This window comes from Arachis hypogaea, chromosome 18, assembly GCF_003086295.3.
Source record: "Arachis hypogaea cultivar Tifrunner chromosome 18, arahy.Tifrunner.gnm2.J5K5, whole genome shotgun sequence".
NCBI classification, from domain to species: domain Eukaryota; kingdom Viridiplantae; phylum Streptophyta; class Magnoliopsida; order Fabales; family Fabaceae; genus Arachis; species Arachis hypogaea.
Window position 1 is genome coordinate 132,037,750 of NC_092053.1, and position 19,927 is coordinate 132,057,676.

Here is a 19,927-nt window from a genome sequence, read left to right on the forward strand (position 1 = left end):
TTCTTTTCGGCTTCCTTTTGTCGTTCCCGCTCCTGTTCTAGCTGCTCGAGGCGGCTATGGATTAATCCCATAAGCTCACTAGTGTGGGAGGGTCCTTCTTTTTCTGATTCGCGCCCCTCCGAGGAGTTCACCTTCGGATTTTTTATTCCGGAGGTGCCTTCCCTATGTTGATCATTGGCTTCCTGGTGGAGGGTCTGATCTGCCTCATTGTTTCCAGTGTTCAAATTCTCTTGTTCGGAATCTGTCTCCACATGACCCTCTTCAGGGGATCTATCCGTCATCACTGGTTGATCTCTCGGGTCCCCGGCAACGGCGCCAATGTTACGGTGGGTAACCGGAGATTAATGGACCGGATGGCGTTGGTTGGCCCAAACGTGTGAAGGAGGTGGCTTTCGAGTGGATCTGTTACTTGGTGTTCCTCCGTCCGACTTGTACATGTGAAAGAATGGGGGGTGGTACCTGCAAAGACACTCCGATGCCTAAGTTAGCAAGAGTGTGAGCAGGTTAGAGAGTATTGGAACTTAGAGATACCTGAGAAGTGTCAGTGTATTTATAGTGGTGAACCAATAACCACCGTTGGAGTAGTGCCACTTTTTTAGGGTGTTAACCGTCCCTTTATCTTAGGGAAGTTAAGATATGGCTTGTGGAAGTGGTTAGAGGGTTTCTAGGGGCAGTTACTCATTCGAATGAGTGTTATCTGCCAGCTAACCCTCGTATCCGACTTCTTTGGAACAGGTCGTGTTCAGTACCGACTTCTGGGATGAAGGCTGGTACTGGATGGAGGGCCAACCCTTTGGGTTGGGCGTCTTTGCTTGGATCCTGGGCCCTATTTATTGGGCCAGGATATGAACAAGTATAATAAAATATTAAGAGGCACAATATTGTCATTGTCATCCTAAAAAACTATAATTAATAGAGCTCCTTTGTATTTTTCATACAAATGTGTGTCATCTACTTGTATGATTGGTTTGCAGCTCCTTAATGTTTTAATGCAAAGATAAAACTTCCAAAACACTCGCGTCATTATCCTAATATCCTCAACCACCTCATTCTCTCGGTATGTTAAATTTGATGACTCTTTTTGTACCTCTTATTGCGTCAAATCACGATGGCAAAGCTTCATAAAAAGCTTTCCAACCACCAAAAATTTTTGCAATTGCCCACTGCATCGTCCATATAGCTAAAGGGCGCATGTTACAGAGTCTGTCATTAGTATCCCATACTTCAAGAGTTTGGAAAACATAATTGTTTATTCAACAGAAGAATCAATTTTCATTAACTATTTCTAAAAGAATACATGATAAAACACAGAAAGCTTTATTTTAAATTTTTTTATTGAGTAATATCTAAATCTGTTTTTACAAAGTATTTAGTCAAGACATTTTAATGTTTATCCTAAATTTTAATTACCAAATTAATCTTCAAACCTTATTATTTGTCTATATAGAGAGATTGATTTAAAAAATTTAAAAACTTTTAAAAACTGTTGTGTCTTTATTAAATAATAACAGGACTAATTTGTCTAATTCTTTATCAAAATTTGACGTGAACATTTATTCGTCTAAGAAAATAAAGAACATTTATCATGCATCATTATGACTTCAAGTTTGGAAAAAGCATAAGCAGTGCAAAAGATGAGTAAAAATGAAAATTGGATACTCGATGCCTTCAAGATAAAAGAAATTGACCAATGTTTTCTTCCCCTTCTTGAAACACATTTACTCCATTTGCGGACTTTGATGCAGTTGGAGTGTGTATAGAGCTAAATCTTTCAAGAATGTTAATAGCAGTATCACTCTGGGCCGATAAATTTGAACTTTCTAAATCATATATGAACCCATCCAGCAAAAATTTTCTTAACACATAATCATACCGAGTCTGAAAAGTTTTAAAGCAAATAAACATGGCTTAATTAGCTAATATATAAAACTCAAGTTTTAAAGAAATACCTGTCCAAATTGTGAACCCAGATTTCAGATAGTAAAGCTCATTCAGAAAACTCTGAAAGCTTCAGAATTTTTAAAGTACAAGAAGAAAGTTAATAAAGAACTGAGCATTACCACTCAGGAAGTCTTTTTTGTCTTGAAGGATTGGTCTTTGCTAGTCTTCGATCTGAGCCTCCCATTGCCGGTGTGCCCTATGTCACCAATTCATAGAAGCTTTAGTAAGTTATTCATGAATTCTATTAGGCTATTAGCAATTATAACTATGGTGCATGCTTTGGGAAATCATCTAAATTTTGACATCAAAGAAAGAACAAAAAAGAAAAGAGAAAATTTTATCCATAGTCTGGCTCTTTAAAAATATATCTATGGATATAATTCTCAATATTGAGTTTCGAAGCAATCCCAACTATACAAATACAAAATTTAATGTATCTCATCAAAGAGTATTACTGATAATAGCATCGTGCGCAATCTTTGCAGCTGCATCCCCATTAGTACCATAGAATTTAGTGTAACACCTGTTAAGTTTCTTTACAAGATACATCATTTTTAAGAGTTCAAAAGGGGTAATTGTTTAGGCTTCCAATATTCTGAAACAGTGATGCTTGATAGGACTTGAAGTCTTCAACATTGTAATTGTCATAATTGACAAGAAATTATTTATGATACCCAAATAAAAGAAAATCCAAGTGCTTGTCTTATATAATGCTTAGAAGCTAGAACAAAATAATTAGCTTTATCCAGGAGAAGAAAACATGATGGAACCAATAACTTGATATAACAAAACAATGAATAAATATTTTTCAAGTTTCAATGAAATATTGTGAAAAATTATAAGTTGTCTCTTAACCTGTTTAATTTCATTCCACATATCCTCTGTGAGATACCCTTGTGAGCACCAGAAATAACAAACACAGGACATACTGATATATGCACATCCTCTGTCTCCTCTGCTGCAATTGCAAGGAGTTGAGAAAAATACCTATGACAAACGTTCTCCAGCGAAAAATGGCATAAAAGGATTAATGGGAAATCAAAAGAGAAAGAATGGCTTGAACACTACTCAAGCACGAGAACAAAAAATAGATGAAATAAGACAATAATGTAGGACAAGTAAAAACTGGCATATTTAATGAACAATTTCAATAAAGAATTCAATGATGGTGGCAATGAATATGAAAATAACTATCTCTTCAAGGAGTAGATAAATTGTGAATAAGATTCCAACAAGTATTGTGAATCATATTTACTGTGATCAAATAAAACAACTTACATAGAAATTTATTCAATAATTTTATATAGAAAGTGTACATATTATATAACATAAAAATATATCATGGAAAATATATAACTTAAATTGAAGTATGTTTTATGGATTTGCCTTTTTTTTTTCTCCTTTATGGAATGAAAATAGCTTTCTTCTATGAACAATAGATCATTCTGTTATATCTTGTCTTCATTTTCTTATTTAAGGCCGTCATGGTAAATATGATTTTCACCATAAATAAGAACAACAAAAGTATTGTTAGAAAAGTCACTTATTCTTGTTCATAAAAAAGAGGCAATAATAGCATTAATAAAACAAAATTTTATTATTGGCATCATGTAAATACAGCACAGCAAGTTAATTGGAGTAATTGCGTAAACACTTAACAAGCTAATTGGTATTAAATACTTTGTTTATAATCTAATTAGTGTCAAGCTCTTCTTATACTAACTCTCAATTTCAATGACAACAAAATAAAATATGAAAAACAAGTAATCATTAATAAAAGTATAAAATTACCTAAAGATATTTTATAACGAACTTTTATGGATGAAATATTTTAAAAAATATTTTACATATCTATTTAATTAATATATTTGAAGCTAATAATCTTTTTAAAAAATACATCTTTTCTACCAAAAGTCCCTTTGACATAGCCATCAAGACTTTAGATAAAATCTAGTTCACCGTGTCCTTCGACATTGTTATCAAGGCCGGAAAACTAGAAAATCAAATATTATTAATAAAAAGGTTATGAATTAAATAGATTATCCTACAAAATAAATAAATTGGTACATTTAACTTGTTTAACTTTTTTTTATCATTGTCGTTTAATTTATTTTTAATGCTTTTGATAATTTTTTTAATAACCTAACTTAAATATGTCAAGTTTTAATCAAAATATCTCAAATATTTAACCCAAAGTTGATAAGTATCTAAAAATTTATTATTTTATTTGTTTTTTAGTTAAAAATTGTCTATTAAAAAAAATAAAAGGACCTTTTTAACTCGACAAATTTTTCTTAAGCAGGCCAATTTCTATCTTAAAGATCTATATACTTGATATATAATTAGCTTTCATTGAACAATCTATTTGACATCTTTAGTGGAAGCTCTGATATTAATAATCAATTCTTTTTAACAACAATCAAAGCAGAGTACAAGATAATTAATAATAACAGTAAAAAGTTACCAAAATATTTTAGAATAAATATTCAATTTATTCTCCAAAATTTTTTAAAAAAAAATTTTATAGTGAATTAAAGTATCTAATTTAAAATTCGTTAGAAAATTAATTTAAATGTTTATTAAAAAATAAATAATTTCTATTTCACAGGTTCTTTTAATTGTATGTTCGTTTAATTGGTGCGTTTTAAACTAATGATTATTAAGTCGATCAATATTGATGATTTTCTTGTTTGAGCAGTATTTTTTTTTTCTATGTAGCAAATTCATTCTCACAAAAATGGTCTCATCAATTAAAACTCAAATTATGGAGCTATTCCTGTATAAAATAATTTAAATAGTATAATTAGGATACATAATATAATTTAAACTTTAAAAAGATTAAAATAACTAATTAAATATTTTTATAATTAGTAGGGACTAACTAAACAATTAAGAGAAGGGTGGCCAACAAGTATTGGGGATTTTTTTTAAATAAATAATTTAATTATTTTATTTACTAAAATAAGTAATTTGTAGTATATTTATTATTTTACATCACATAATTTATCTCATTTATCGTATTTATTTTTATTATGTAACTTGAATACGTAAAAGTTTTTTTTAATTTAAATAATCTAATTCATTCTATAATTTAATTTAAAATTTTATATGTACTCTTTTTGATTATTAATTGTTCAAACATAATTTTTGTTTTAATTTCTTTCACTAAAATTTTTAAGTACTAATTGATATTATTTGAATCGTAATTTGTTTTATAATAATACACATGTTTTTCAAACTTTAAATATCTTGTTTGCAAACAAAATATTTGACTTATCTTATCTCCACGCACAAACTCATCTCATTTATACCGTAAATGAGATAAATTATATGATGTAAATTGATAAATATACTATAAAATATATAGTTCGGTAAATAAAATAGTTAAATTATTTAATTGAAAAAAATACTAAGTATCGGTTATAACGTTATGTCATAAATAATTTTTTTTTATTTTTCTTTTTAAGTTTCATGTGATGTAGCTTCAGTTGTATAAATAGTTTAATTAAATTTTTTTTTAAAAATAATTTAAATAATAAATATTTATATTAAAAATTACTTATAAATAAGTTATTTTGTATTTGAGTTTTTAGTTATGAAAATACTTATTTTTAAAAAAATGTGATAAAAAACTTTTTATTACGAAATAAGTCATTTTTTTAATTTTTCTACAAATACTTAAATAAATTTTTAAAAGGTTACAATTTAATTTTAAAAATTATATTTAAACATTATAGCTTAAATGATATAGTCTTTCCATATTTACCTAAAAAGTTGTGGGTTCGAATTTTCCTATTTTTTAGTAAAAAAAAAAAAGCATTGATATTTTTATACATCAAATAATTTTTTTTAGTCACAAAAAATTTTTTTTTTCTTTTTGGTTTTTCAATCCAATAAGGAATATTATCGTATCGCAAAATATGTAGCAGTGCTTTATTGGAGTCGGTTTCAAAAACAGCCGCCCTCTGCAGTTTAGCGGCGATTTCGGTGACACATTGGAGAGAAGCGGCTATTTGCTCTTTCTTTCCCTCATCCATCACCGTCTCTGCACCTCCCCAAAGTTTCTACGCTCTGCTAGCTCCTCTGCTTCTTCTGCTCCCTCTGCTCTGCCAGATCAGCGTAGCGACACGAGCATTCTCCACCACGCCCGCCGCATGTTCTTCTTCTCCTTCTTCCTTTATTTCTTTATTTGGATTCTGGTTTATTTTTCTTCTTTTTTTTCTGCTAGGTTTTCACCTGTTTACAAGAGGAGAAGTGCCCCTCACCCATAACAAAGGGGCTCTTCTGTCCTTCTGCTTTGCACCTTCACTTCTGGTTTTCTCTTCATGTTTTTTTTTTTTTGTTCTGATTTTTTGCAAACTCTGCTCTTAGGTTTTCTACTAATTAAATTGATTGTTTTGATTTATGGTAGAAGAAGAGAAAGCTCAATAGAGAATCTTTTTAGTATATTCCATTCAATATCAGAATATCTAAACAAGTTGTAAATTGCAGTGTGAGAATAATTTTTACAAATATTTCTATAAATTTGTCATAATCAAGTGATAATACCCTTTGAGTTTGGACATGGGAGCTTAGAAGATAGGTCATGAATCTTGGTTGATATTGAGACTATTAAGCCTACTCATGTTTTTAATGTTGATGATTTCACTAGTGCCTTTAATTTGAAGTGGTTTGAGGCTAACAAAACAGAATCTATTGGTGTTGATGTTGTTGGTGTGCTAACATTGGCAAATGCTTGCAAGGACCATAGCCTCCCCATGTGAATTATGCCTTTAGTGGCAATTTTAAACATAAACCAAATTCTAATGTTTCTTTCTACACTAAAACCCAAGTCAAGGCGAGTTCCAAAAAGTATACAGTCTTGGTTAGATGATTAGATGTCCGATGTTTTTGGTGCATCAGGACTTATTGATTTTTATAATCAGTATATATTGCGAGTGAATTTGTCTTTGACCCTTTTAAAATTTTGTGTTAGGTTGAAGAGCTTCTAAAGGATTATGATTTATGAAAATGTATGAACCCTCAAAATTCAATTTCCAATATCCTCTGAACTTAAGCAATTCACACAACTTCATCACTAAGATGACAAGATCAGATAAAGTGGCTAAAGTATCATTATATCTTGTAAGATATTTTATGGTCATTTTATTGCTTTTTTATTTATTATTATTTTTTATGTTGACTCATATTATGCTTGTAATTGTAAATAGGTTCCATACATAACTAAAAATCTGATATATTTGTATTGCTTGAATATTCATCCAACAGGCATATCAAAACAAAGAGGGTCACTAGAGTTGAGTTGAACAAGAGACTCAGACACAAAGAACAACAGAAAAAAGCAGCAGAAGCTAAGAAGTTGGAGGACTTGTCGAAAGAAATTGACAGGTAGTATGAATTGATCTTTTTCTATGTTTACAAACACGACAAAGTGTGATATTTGAGCTGTGTTGATTCTTCTGGTTACAGCATACCTGAAATTATGGAGGAAATCAAGCAAGAAGATGAGGAAAAGCAGAAGAACATGCTAAGATAGGTTAAAGGCACGGCCACCACGCTTAGGAAAGCACAAGTAAGTAGGCTTTTCTATTTATCTTAATTTGCCATCAAAATCTTAGTTATTCAAATGAGAGAACATGCTTAGAGTACTTCAGTGGTTTTGACCTAACACATATTATACACACAATTCTTTGTGAGTGTCTATTTATCACAATTCGTTAATAAGTTTGAGCCTGTTCCCCTTCAAGTTCTCCTAATCGAGGAAATAAATGGATCCATCCAGAAGCTTATGGTAAGCTTGTAAAAATTCTCTTGCTTACTTTTTGTTATCCGTTTTCTGAGTTTTTAAAACATCCAAGAAACTTTTCAATTTCCATGACATATATGTAGGGTTGTTGTATCCTTATAAAGGATCGATATAAAAGTTTAGAGAAGAAAGGATTGATTGTTCCAACATCCAAAACATCCAAGAGGAAGTAGTTTACTGCTCTAACATTATATGAAACATGTCATCATCAAATCATTTTTGCATATAGTTCATACATCTATATTTTAACCGTTTGATATGACACATTTAAAATTTGTATGACATTGTGTTTGTGTTATGGCTTTGGCACGAAGTAGAGTCCTCTTGATTGTTGGTTCCATAACCAAGCATTGACGCCAGGGATAAAAGACCAATACAATTTTATCTAAATCAAGATTTTGTTTTCTTGTGTTCGTTTCATTTATACTCCTAGCTAGTCACAGTTAATGTGTTTTCATATTAATCTGTAATCCGATATTTTTACATATATTTGTAACCATATTTATAATTTCTCAGAGCTTGAATGAACTTTTTTTTTTCTTTTGCAACAGTGTTCAGTGAGCATTACACACTCCTTTGTGCAATTTAGAAACAAAGGTAAACAAATACACACTCCTTTGTGCAATTTAGAAACAAAGGTAAACAAACTTCTCCTTTTATGGTCGCTCCACTTTAATGTGTTGAGCTTTCTTTGTTCAAAAAAAATCTTTTCTTTATATCTATTTAATTTCATTCTAAGACTAATTTGACATTTTCCATCTTCTCCTTTTCTTTGGCAGATCAATATCAGCATAAAATATCTCCTTAGCTCTCCACTTGTTGCATTCAATCTCAGCTACCTATCCGCTAGGGAAGACCATTATTAAAATGACAAAATACGCATTTTACTTCTGGCATTTTGTTTCGGAGATATCATTGTCTTAAACTCTTGATTTGTTATTAATTTATTCTTGTGATATTTTAGCCATCTTTAGGTTGCTTTATTTTTGTGTTTGTTTGGATGTAGAAGCAATTGAGCAGCTTTGTAAGACCAACATTTTTTTAATTTAATTGTGAAAATTGTGGGGGTTATAAACCAAATAAGAACAACAAAAGTGTTATTACAAAAGTCACTTATTCTCGTTCATAAAAAAGAGGCAATAATATTAATAAATCAAAATTTTGTTACTGGCATCATGTAAATACAGCACACAACAAGTTAATTGGAGTAATTGTGTAAATACTTAACAAGCTAATTAGTATCAAATATTTTGTTTATAATCTAATTAGTGTCAAGTTCTTCTTATACTAACTCTCAACTTCAATGACAACCAAATAAAATATGAAAAAAAAGTAATCATTAATAAAAGTATAAAATTAACTAAATATTTTATAACTAATTTTTATGGATGAAATACTTTTAAAATTTTTTTACATATCTGTTTAATTAATACATTTGAAGCTAATAATCTTTTAAAAAGATACATCTTTTTTACCAAAAGTCCCTTCGGCATAGCCATCAAGACTTTTGATAAAATCTAGTTCACTGTCCTCTTCGGCATTGCCATCAAGGCCAGAGAACTAGAAAATCAAATATTATTGATAAAAATGTTATGAATCACAATTACATCTATATTGATTTACAAAACCAGCTAACAATTAACTCGAACTAGATATGTGCAACCTAAATAGGGCAATTAGATATGTGCAACCATTTACATGTTCTTCCTGCTTTAAGCAAATCCTCCTCCATCCATTAAAAACTTCGGAATAGGGCACAATTTCTACATTGAAAAACAATTAAAATAGTATAACTATCATGAATAATAACTTAATAGAGTTTAAAATAGTCAATTAAATATTTTCTATATTAGTAGAAATTGAATTAGACTAACTAAATGAGAGTAAAGAAATGACTTACGATGATCAAATTACATCAAAAATGCTTTTTCTTAGCTTTTTTCCTTTAGCCAATTCTTTTTGATGTTTAAAATATTTCTGAGCATGACTGGCAATTTGACTAGAAGTTTTTGTTTGTACATAATATTTTGAAATTCTTTTCCAGTGTGAACCTTCTTCTTGGTATCCTCTAAGAAATAACCTACCAAAATATGATTTTTGAAATAATTATTAATAAATTTTATACTAAAAATTTTTAAACAAAAACATAAACTATTTAATTAGTAATGATATTTTTAGATATCAAACAATTTTTTTTCTTTTTTGGTTTTCAGTCCAACCAAAAATCTTATTATGCTAACCACGGTCAAAACAAAAATAAATTTAGCAATCAATAAAAATTACTTTAGAACTCGCTCATATTGCTAGTTATTGGTACACAAAAACACTGATGTATGAAACCTTTAATTAACAAGAGAACAGTGAAACTGATCTTATAAAAAAGAGGTGCTAAACTTATATATTGTAGACAACATACAATCATCATCGACAAATTAGAGATATATCTAAATCAAGAGAAGTGCTCCTATATGTTGATACTAGTTGCTTCACTTTTTTTTTTTTTTTTGTAAATACCAATATTCAACTAGATAATAAATAAATAAATAAATAAGAGGCAAAAAGAAGTAATATAATCATAAATACCTATGTTCATCTTGGGTCCAATGATATCCTGAATTCCTTGGTGCGGCCTCCTCCTCTGCAGTTGACACGACCTCCTCTGCAGCCGGCAGTACCTCCTCTCTGCCATGATAATAAACAAAATATTTGATAATCAATGAATTTTATGTAAACAAAAATATTTATATATTTGATCATCTCCATTTCAAAATATTTTATTTATTTTAAAAACAAATCAAAGGGAAAAAAAGGTTCATTGTTTATTAGGTTTGTTCATAAAACTTAGAGAAGAAAAAGGAAATATAGAATAAGTAAACAAAAAGAAAGAAAGAATACGAGAAATAAACCTTGCGAAATAAGAAGAGAATACCGACCTGTGATGTTGATGATCAGTCGAATAAGGCGGTAATGGTGGTGGATTGATGATGGGGATGGAGTGAGGGTTGTGTTCCATCATGATGGTCATGTTATCAGATGCAGCATTGAGAGGAGTGTTTGTAGGATAACCGTTATGGATGGCACTGATGTCGTTCATCAGCTTCTGAAAGCGTTCTTGCAGCTGTGCCGGGGTCCTGCCGGGGAGACGAGCAGCCACTTCCTCCCAGTGGTTACGTAGAGCATCCTGAAAACAACTGGTAATAACAGACTCAAAAGCTTTGTTCTCCTCCCAAGTCCAGACCGGAGGTTGAGGTTGAAGTGGTTGATGACCACCGACATCGGGAATCAGCTCTAACATGTTCCTGGTATCCCACTCAGTCTGAGGCTGAGGCTGAGGCTGAGGCTGAGGCTGAGGTTGGGGATAACCACATGTGTCAGCGAAAAACTCATTCGTCGCCGTCTCAGACTGAGGCCGAGGCTCAGAAAGAAGCCGAGGTCGAGACCGAGACCAAGGCTGAGACTGAAGTGGCCGAGACCAAGGCTGAGGTTGAGACTGAAATGGTTGATAACCAGATATGCCAGCAAAACAAGACTGCTCTGTCATATTCCTTTTATCCAACTGCAGCTTGGACTGAGGTTGAGGTTGAAGTGGTTGATGACCACCGACATCGCCGGCAATCAGCTCTAACATCTTCTCCATATCCCAATCAGCCTCAGGCTGAGGCGGCGGATTACCACCCACATTGTCGTCGTCGACAAAAAGCTCTGCCTCTATCATCCTCAGCACGTCTGAATTCTCTTGACTCATTCTTGCTTTTAAGTGGTCGCCTTCTTAGTTAGCTTCTTGCTTCTATTCCTTTTCTTAAACACAACATTTATATAAGCTCACTTGTTAGTTAGAGTACGTTAATTAGATTAGATTCTAGTTAAAAATAGAAAAGATTTCATTTCAAAAATTTCATATTTAAATTAATTTTAAAATTTTTTGTTTTCGTATTATATGTAAATGTAGAAAGTTTTAAATACATAAAAAAGATTCTCATATATAGGACATAAAAAAAAATTTAATTTCTAAACAATATAACTAGTGTATTTTTTTTTTAAATTTATTATATTTGACAATAATTATTATTAAAAAAGCAAATGATCGTATTATCCATTAATATAGTGTATAAAATAATTTTTTATTTTAAAATTAAGTCTAATTAATGAGATAAAATTTAAAATAATATTTTATTTTTTTATTAATATTTAAATTTAAAATTAATTAACAACTCACTTTCCTTTTAATTTCAATAACAAAAAAATTAATTCGGTGAAAAATATTTAGCATTCAATGATTTTAATCATTTGACTTTTAATTACTAAAAGTTGGATTAAAAGTTTTAGTTTGGTTGATTTTTATGATTTTCAACCGAACATAAATCAATTGTCATATTTTAAAAACCAAAACTCAAGAGAGGAGAATAATATCTAATGTATAATTAGTCATAAGATAATATATATTATATTATTATGTAAATAATATTTAATATATAATTTTTTGATAGAGTTAATATATAATTTATGGAGAGTTGATTTATTATAATTCTTTTATAAATTTTGTAGAATATAAAAATAGTGATATTTTTTATATTATTATTTAAAAAATTATTCATAATTTTAAACTTAATTAATAATATTTATTATTGCTTTCTAATCGAAATATTGTGTCCTTCTAAAATCATCTGCAATAATTTGCCTTGTAGGATATCTATAGAATGAAAATTTGGATGAGACTTCAAACTTTTTCTGGCCAAGTAGCCAACAATCTAATCCTCTTTTCCTTCCTTGTACACATGCTTTAATTACAAGTTATCTATTTAGATAAGAAATTAACAAAAAAAAATTAACTCGTTTAGAATGAAAGATTTTTTTAAAAAAAAAGATTAAATTTTTATTTTGAATATCCATATATATTTGATATATAATTAGTTCATCTATTTAAATTTATAGTAGATCTAAACGAACTGAACTAAATGGACCAATTTGTTTAACACTCCTATTTACACAGCTAACTATATTCAAAATTGAAACTACGATTTAACCAACAATATTTCTGAGCCAAAATATTTAGATTTCCGTTTTCAATTATATAATTATAACTATGTATTTTTTTTCTCTTTCTTCATAAATAGCTTAAGGGAGGAAGGATAAGTAGAAAGGATTCTATGCCTGTGAATTAAATCTAGTTGAGACCTTGCTTACTATAATCTTCTGAAAATAATTTGCTCATGCAATCAACATTTTTATCTTTGTTGAAAATAATTACACACCTCCTGCAACATTTTTCCTTTTAAAAAGATATAATGTTCAACTGTTTAAGTAATATGTAGATATATAAGTTAAAACATAGTGATATAAATAAAATCTATACACTAGAATTTCAGTCTGGTTGATTTTTTATGACTTTCAACCAAGACTGAACATAAATCAATTGCCATATTTTAAGAACCAAAATTTAAAAGAGGGAGAATAATCAGAGAAGAAATGAGATTTTCATTCCAAAGTTTTAAGCTGCTGCATTAAAGGAATGGAGAACTTGATCTAAAATAATTTGTTTATGTGGCTCAAGAGGACTCTCTGGTTTATCAGAATGAACAATGTTAAGAAGATAGAGTTTCTTTGAGGTCAATATCCTCTTCTTTCCTCTACGAGTACTATCAATGATGTATTCAAATTCATAAATTTGCAAACTTCCATCCCCTGATCTTTCTGAAGCTGCAATTAGTTCAGCTTCCTTTGTACTTTCCTGAACATGAGGAGAATAATACACACAAGTTAAAATGATATACAATCACATAGACATTTGATTATTCCTGAGGATCAAAGACAATTATGAACACAGAAGGAATATTTCACTATTTCAGAGAAATAAGCTTTTTGCCTTCTTACTTTAGTTGTTAAATGCAGAGCAAACTATATGTAATGGCCATTATTCCTTTCGTCGAAATATAGAAGCAACAGGGTTAGCCTGGTGAACAAGCATCCGCATTAACACAGGATTCGGAAAAGGGCCACACCTAAAGAGTGTAATGTACACAAATTAACCTGATAATTACATTAGTGACTGTTTCCATGGCTTGAACCCGTGTGACCTTTCCCTATATTTGTTAAAGAACTCCTGCTCCGTGAATATATCTATGATCATTGCTACTTTTGATTTAAATAAATAAAGATCAACCAAGAATCTGCTATGGATAAAAGAAATCATTATAGGAATATTTTAGAGAATAGGTGAGGTGCCAATAGTTTGTGATAGAAAGGGAATGTTCTAGATTATTATATGTAATTATTTGGAATGAATGAAACGCAGAAGACAACTGTAAGCCAATTAGTTAATTTAGCCATTAGTGTCTTAGTGCTCAGTATTAGCTAAAATCTGTTCACAACAGAATCAAACTAATCCAAGAAAAATTTCCAGCTCATTGTTCCCTTGCTTATGTTGTTACCCTAGAAGTACAGGGAGATTCTTCTAATCAATACCATCAACACTTGACTCAAATTTTGCATTGGTCATAGAAAGTTCCAGCAATGGAAACAAGAACCTTACCTTAAGCCTTTCTGCTTGTAAATGCTTATCAGCTACAAACTCGGGGATCCCGAAGTCTCCAAGATTTGCAAGACGAACTGGGTTCACGACAACCCCAATGTTGTTGCTCCCCATACTTGCATCTTGAAACAAAGCAGTTGCCCCATCCCCCTATTCATTGTAGAAAAAAAATAATTTACCCACCTCATTCCATTTCCATTTAACTCTATTGAATCATTTTCAAACGCATCATACCAAACAGAGAGGAAAAAAAACATATGCAATTCTTCACAGTAGAAAAAGCTTATCAAAGATTAAGGTTAATAGTAATTTTGAATGCTAAAAAAATGGGTAAATAATTTTACCTTAGTCCAAGAAGAGGGTATAAGAAGAGTGAAACCTTCCTTGGAATCAGTGTATCTGTGAAGCTCCAAGTAACTCTTGAGCCATCAAGAATGCACCACTAGTGTTTGATAAATTGCTCGAAAGAAAAGTTGTGAGAAGAAGAGTAAGATGGAGCAATCCCAACCACAGAAATACAAAATTTAATGTATCTCATCAAAGAGTATTACCGATAGTAGCATCATGCACAATCTTTGCAGCTGCAACCCCATTTGTACCATCGAATTTAGTGTAACGTCCGTTAAGTTTTGTTAGTTAAGCATAGTCTTAAGACAGGAAATTTTATACAAGTTCTCTACAGCCAACCTGTTGTAAACCCTTCCTGCCGGAACTTGACTTCAGGGAAGTCTCATGCTAGTGAAAATGTGACGGTTTGTTGAGCATCTGAAGCAATAGTCAGAGTTGCTGCAACAGCTGCTCCAATCTGAAGCAATGAATAACTTTGTCATTCACCCTAGCATGACATAATATGTATCTTGAATGTTAGAATAAAAAGCAATCAAATGGGAGATTTTCACAAAGAAGGTGAACAAGTCACAATTTTCTTACATCTTTGAATTAAAATGATCGCCAGTAAACTCAGAAAGTCCTCCAACAGAATTCTGAATGCATACATCAATTGTTTGCATTAAGCACCCCAACAGAAAGGGCCAAGAATAGGATAAAACATTAAAACACCAACAGTGTAATAGTAAATATTCAACAAAAAAGTTTCACTTACAGTCCATATAAAAAGCAAGGTGACATCTGCTGTTGTTTTTCCAAAATTATTTAACTGCATAAACAACATTCATTGCTTATTAGGAGCAACATATGTATCAAATTCTAAGTAAAAAAGAAATTGAAGTGACTCTTGCCTACCACAAAAGTAAAAACTGATGATGTAATGCAGTAACAAAATAGCTTCAAGTGTAAATTAAATTAAACTCTCGTAGGCAGTGGCGGAGCTTAGTTCAGATAAGGGGAAAAAAACTTAGTAGTACTTATTCAAAAGATAAAAAATAGTTCAATTAACTTAAATACTTTACTATGACTTAAAGTATCTAGTAAATTCAATAAACAACACTCTCTCTATCTTTAAGTTCAAATATAAAAAATTAGATATTTTTTATTTATTCAATTTAATATTATTTTATATTTTACTATTTATTTAATTTAATTTTTTATATGATAAAAAAAATAGAATATTCAATAAGTATTAATATTATTGTATTTGTATAAATTGATAAAAAAAATTCAATAAATATTATAAATTTTAATATTTGTTATATATATTCAAATTTTTATATAAAATAATAATGAAAAATCAAAGAATTGATACATTTTTTAAAAGGAAGGCTAATATTTAAGAAGGAGAACATATAACTTTTACAATATCAACACCTGTAGATAGTTCTTCTACTTTAATGAATCATGAAAAAAGTGAGATATAACCTTCAAAAGTTCAAAAAAGTTACATCTGATTACTTTAACCTTAACTTTTTGGAACGAGATCTTGAAAAACGACTTTAAATTTGGCAATATCACCCAAACCAGAGAGATGAGATTAGACGAACTTATCTTAAATGGGTCCATATCAAAAACATTTTGACAATTATTTTCTATCTGGCCCCCCAAAATTTTGTTTCAAGTTCCGCCACTGCTTGTAGCTAAATTAGCTTATTGGAATCATAACAAGAATAATGCACTAAATTAAACTAAAGCGCCAAGTCGAAGACACTCAAGATCATAAAGGTTCTACCATGAAACAAAGAGGTGAAGCAAGGAGTTGAGAAAAATACCTATGGCAAACGTTCTCCAACGAAAAATGGCATAAAAAGATTAATGGGAAATCAAAAGAGAAAGAATGGCTTGAATACTACTCAAGCACGAGAACAAAAAATAGATGAAATAAGACAATAATGTAGGACAAGTAAAAACTGGCATATTTAATGAACAATTTCAATAAAGAATTCAATGATGGTGGCAATGAATATGAAAATAACTGATCTCTTCAAGGAGTAGATAAATTGTGAATAAGATTCCAACAAGTATTGTGAATCATATTTACTGTGATCGAATAAAACAACTTACATAGGAATTTATTCAATAATTTTATATAGAAAGTGTACATATTATATAACATAGAAATATATCATGGAAAATATATAACTTAAATTGAAGTATGTTTTATGGATTTGCCTTTTTTTTTTTCCTTTATGGAATGAAAATAACTTTTTTCTATGAACAACAGATAATTCTGTTATATCTTGTCTTTATTTTTTTATTTAAGGCCGTCATGGTAAATATGATTTTCACGATAAATAAGAACAACAAAAGTGTCTTGTTCATAAAAAAGAGGCAATAATAGCATTAATAAAACAAATTTTTATTACTGCTTCATGTAAATACAGCACAGCAGGTTAATTGGAGTAATTGCGTAAATACTTAACAAGCTCATTAGTATTAAATACTTTGTCTATAATCTAGTTAGTGTCAAGCTCTTCTCGTACTAACTCTCAATTTCAATGACAACCAAATAAAATATGAAAAATAACTAATCATTAATAAAAGTATAAAATTACCTAAAAATATTTAATAACGAACTTTTATGGAAGAAATACTTTAAAAAATATTTTACATATCTGTTTAATTAATATATTTAAAGCTAATAATCTTTTAAAAAGATGCGTCTTTCCTACCAAAAATCCCTTCGACATAACCATCAAAACTTTAGATAAAATCTAGTTCATCGTCCCCTTCGGCATTGCTATCAATGCCGGAGAACTAGAAAATCAAATATTATTAATAAAAAGGTTATGAATTAAATAGATTTTCCTACAAAATAAATAAATTGGTCCATTTAACTTGTTTAACTTTTTTTTTTTTATCATTCTCGTTTAATTTATTTTTAATGCTTTTGATAATTTTTTTAATAACCTAACTTAAATATGCCAAGTTTTAATCAAAATATCTCAAATATTTAACCCAAAGTTGATAAGTATTCAAAAATTTATTATTTTATTTGTTTTTAGTTAAAAATTGTCTATTAAAAAAAAAATAAAAAGACCTTTTAACTCGACAAATTTTTCTTAAGCAGGCCAATTTCTATCTTAAAGACCTATATATACTTGATATATAATTAGCTTCCATTGAACAATGTATTTGACATCTTTAGTCGAAGCTCTTATATTAATAATCAATTCTTTTAACAACAATCAAAGCAGAGTACAAAATAATTAATAATAACAGTAAAAAGTTACCAAAATATTTTAGAGTAAATATTCAATTTATTCTCCAAAATTTTTTAAAATAAAATTTTATAGTGAATTAAAGTATCTAATTTAAAAGTCGTTAGAAGATTAATTTAAATGTTTATTAAAAAATAAATAATTTCTATTTCACAGGTTCTTTTAATTGTATGTTCGTTTAATTGATGCGTTTTAAACTAATGATTATTAAGTCGATCAATATTCAATATAGATGATTTTTTTATTTGAGTAGTATTTTTTTCTATTTAAAAAATTCATTCTCACAAAAATGGTCTCATCAATTAAAACTCAAATTATGGAGCTATTCCTGTATAAAAAAATTTAAATAGTATAATTAGGATACATAATATAATTTAAACTTTAAAAAGATTAAAATAACTAATTAAATATTTTTATAATTAATAGGGACTAACTAAACAATTAAGAGAAGGGTGGCGAATATTGGGGATTTTTTTTTAAATAAATAATTTAATTATTTTATTTACTAAAATAAGTAATTTGTAGTATATTTATTATTTTACATCACATGATTTATCTCATTTATCGTATTTATTTTTATTATGTAACTTGAATACGTAAAAGTTTTTTTGTTTTAAATTTAAATAATCTAATTCATTCTATAATTTAATTTAAAATTTTATATGTACTCTTTTTGAGTATTAATTGTTCAAACATCATTTTCGTTTTAATTTCTTTCACTAAACTTTATAAGTACTAATTGATATTATTTGAATCGTAATTTGTTTTATAACAATACACATGTTTTTCAAATTTTAAATATCTTGTTTGCAAACGAAATACGTTCACAAATAAGATTTGACTTATTTTATCTCCACACACAAACTCATCTCATTTATACTGTAAATGAGATAAATCATATGATGCAAATTGATAAATATACTATAAAATATATAATTCGATAAATAAAATAGTTAAATTATTTATTTAAAAAAAAAATACCAAGTATTGGTTATAACATTGTGTCATAAATAATTTTTTTTTCGATTTTTCTTTTTATGTTTCATGTGATGTAGCTTCAGTTGGATAAATAGTTTAATTAATTTTTTTTAAAAACTAATTTAAATAATAAATATTTATATTAAAAATTACTTATAAATAAATTATTTTGTATTTGATTTTTTAGTTCTGAAAATATTTATTTTAAAAAAGATGTGATAAAAAAATTTTTTATTACAAAATAAGTATGAGGAGACTATGCCATTTGAGCTATTATTCATTGACAAATAAATTATTTTTTTAACTTCTCTACAAATACTTAAATAATTTTTTAAAAAATTACAATTTAATTTTAAAAATTACACTTAAACATTAATATTACTACTTTTTATAAATTAAAAGCTCAAACAAATAATTTTTGAAGTTTCTCAAATGTACCTACAGTCATGTAGACAAAATTTCTTAATATCACTAACAATTTATACTTGAAATTTGGTTTTAACATCATTTTCTAAAATGTTTTATCAATATGATTTATATCCTGATTATTCAAGTTCTTCACAAAATAACCTAACAAGACAAATATATTTTGAAAGAATTATGAATGAACTTTATATGAAAAATATAGCTGATTTAGAAAAAAAAAAACATATATTATTTAATGTGAGAGTTTTAAAGAGCAACATTTTTATTAAAATTTATTTAGTATTTAATTATAAAAAAATATATAATTTTATACTATTAAAAATACTAATAATAGTTAATTAATAACTACAAATCATAGAATATAATGGCACTTTAGTACCACTGATATTTAATAATCAGAGTAGTATTGATATTTTTATGCCAATAAATTATAATTTAAATGACATAATCTTTCTATATTCACCTAAAAAATTGCGGGTTCGAGAATTTCTATTTTTTGGTAAAAAAAAAAAAGCATTGATATTTTTATATATCAAATAATTTTTTTTAATCACAAAAAAAAATCTTTTTCTTTTTGGTTTTTCAATCCAATAAGGAATATTATCGTATCGCAAAATATGTAGCAGTGCTTTATTG

At 28.7% G+C, this 19,927-nt stretch overlaps 2 protein-coding genes and 1 long non-coding RNA gene across 11 annotated transcripts; 1 reads left to right on the forward strand and 2 right to left on the reverse strand.

Annotated features, from left to right (window-relative positions):
• Positions 1-5,863: 5,863 nt before the first annotated feature.
• Positions 5,864-8,841, forward strand: LOC112771921 (uncharacterized). Of its 2 annotated transcripts, XR_003187273.3 has the most exons (6): positions 5,864-6,097; positions 6,917-7,065; positions 7,210-7,329; positions 7,411-7,513; positions 8,299-8,385; positions 8,527-8,841. It is a non-coding gene; the product is annotated as an uncharacterized lncRNA (long non-coding RNA). The 2 variants fall into 2 exon arrangements; XR_003187270.3 differs by lacking the exon at positions 5,864-6,097 and having other exon boundaries at positions 6,796-7,065.
• LOC140181195 (uncharacterized) lies at positions 8,828-11,530 on the reverse strand. The gene is made up of 3 exons (XM_072224577.1): positions 10,681-11,530; positions 10,331-10,429; positions 8,828-9,510 (listed from the first exon to the last, which is right to left on the reverse strand). Exons 1-3 carry the CDS (start codon positions 11,490-11,492, stop codon positions 9,483-9,485), a joined length of 939 nt encoding a protein of 312 aa, XP_072080678.1. The 5' UTR covers positions 11,493-11,530; the 3' UTR covers positions 8,828-9,482.
• Positions 11,531-13,199: 1,669 nt separating this feature from the next.
• On the reverse strand, positions 13,200-15,477 carry LOC112772310 (psbP domain-containing protein 2, chloroplastic-like). 8 transcript variants are annotated; one of them, XM_072225900.1, is made up of 7 exons: positions 15,379-15,477; positions 15,207-15,259; positions 14,964-15,081; positions 14,828-14,857; positions 14,621-14,718; positions 14,277-14,426; positions 13,200-13,475 (listed from the first exon to the last, which is right to left on the reverse strand). In XM_072225900.1, exons 6-7 carry the CDS (start codon positions 14,388-14,390, stop codon positions 13,236-13,238), a joined length of 354 nt encoding a protein of 117 aa, XP_072082001.1. In that variant the 5' UTR covers positions 14,391-14,426; positions 14,621-14,718; positions 14,828-14,857; positions 14,964-15,081; positions 15,207-15,259; positions 15,379-15,477; the 3' UTR covers positions 13,200-13,235. The 8 variants fall into 8 exon arrangements, with proteins under 8 accessions (XP_072082001.1, XP_072081997.1, XP_072081998.1 ...); XM_072225896.1 differs by having other exon boundaries at positions 14,621-14,857; XM_072225897.1 differs by having other exon boundaries at positions 14,828-15,081.
• Positions 15,478-19,927: the final 4,450 nt, after the last annotated feature.

Coding starts and splice junctions, on each gene's coding strand:
- LOC140181195 (XM_072224577.1), bottom strand. CDS start 11,492: ATGAGTCAAGAGAATTCAGACGTGCTGAGGATGATAGAGGCAGAGCTT. Junction 10,430..10,680: donor ACTGATCATCAACATCACAG/GTCGGTATTCTC, acceptor TTATCATGGCAG/AGAGGAGGTACTGCCGGCTG. Junction 9,511..10,330: donor TGGACCCAAGATGAACATAG/GTATTTATGATT, acceptor TTTTCAATGTAG/AAATTGTGCCCTATTCCGAA.
- LOC112772310 (XM_072225900.1), bottom strand. CDS start 14,390: ATGGGGAGCAACAACATTGGGGTTGTCGTGAACCCAGTTCGTCTTGCA. Junction 13,476..14,276: donor TACAAGCAGAAAGGCTTAAG/GTAAGGTTCTTG, acceptor CCTCATGTTCAG/GAAAGTACAAAGGAAGCTGA.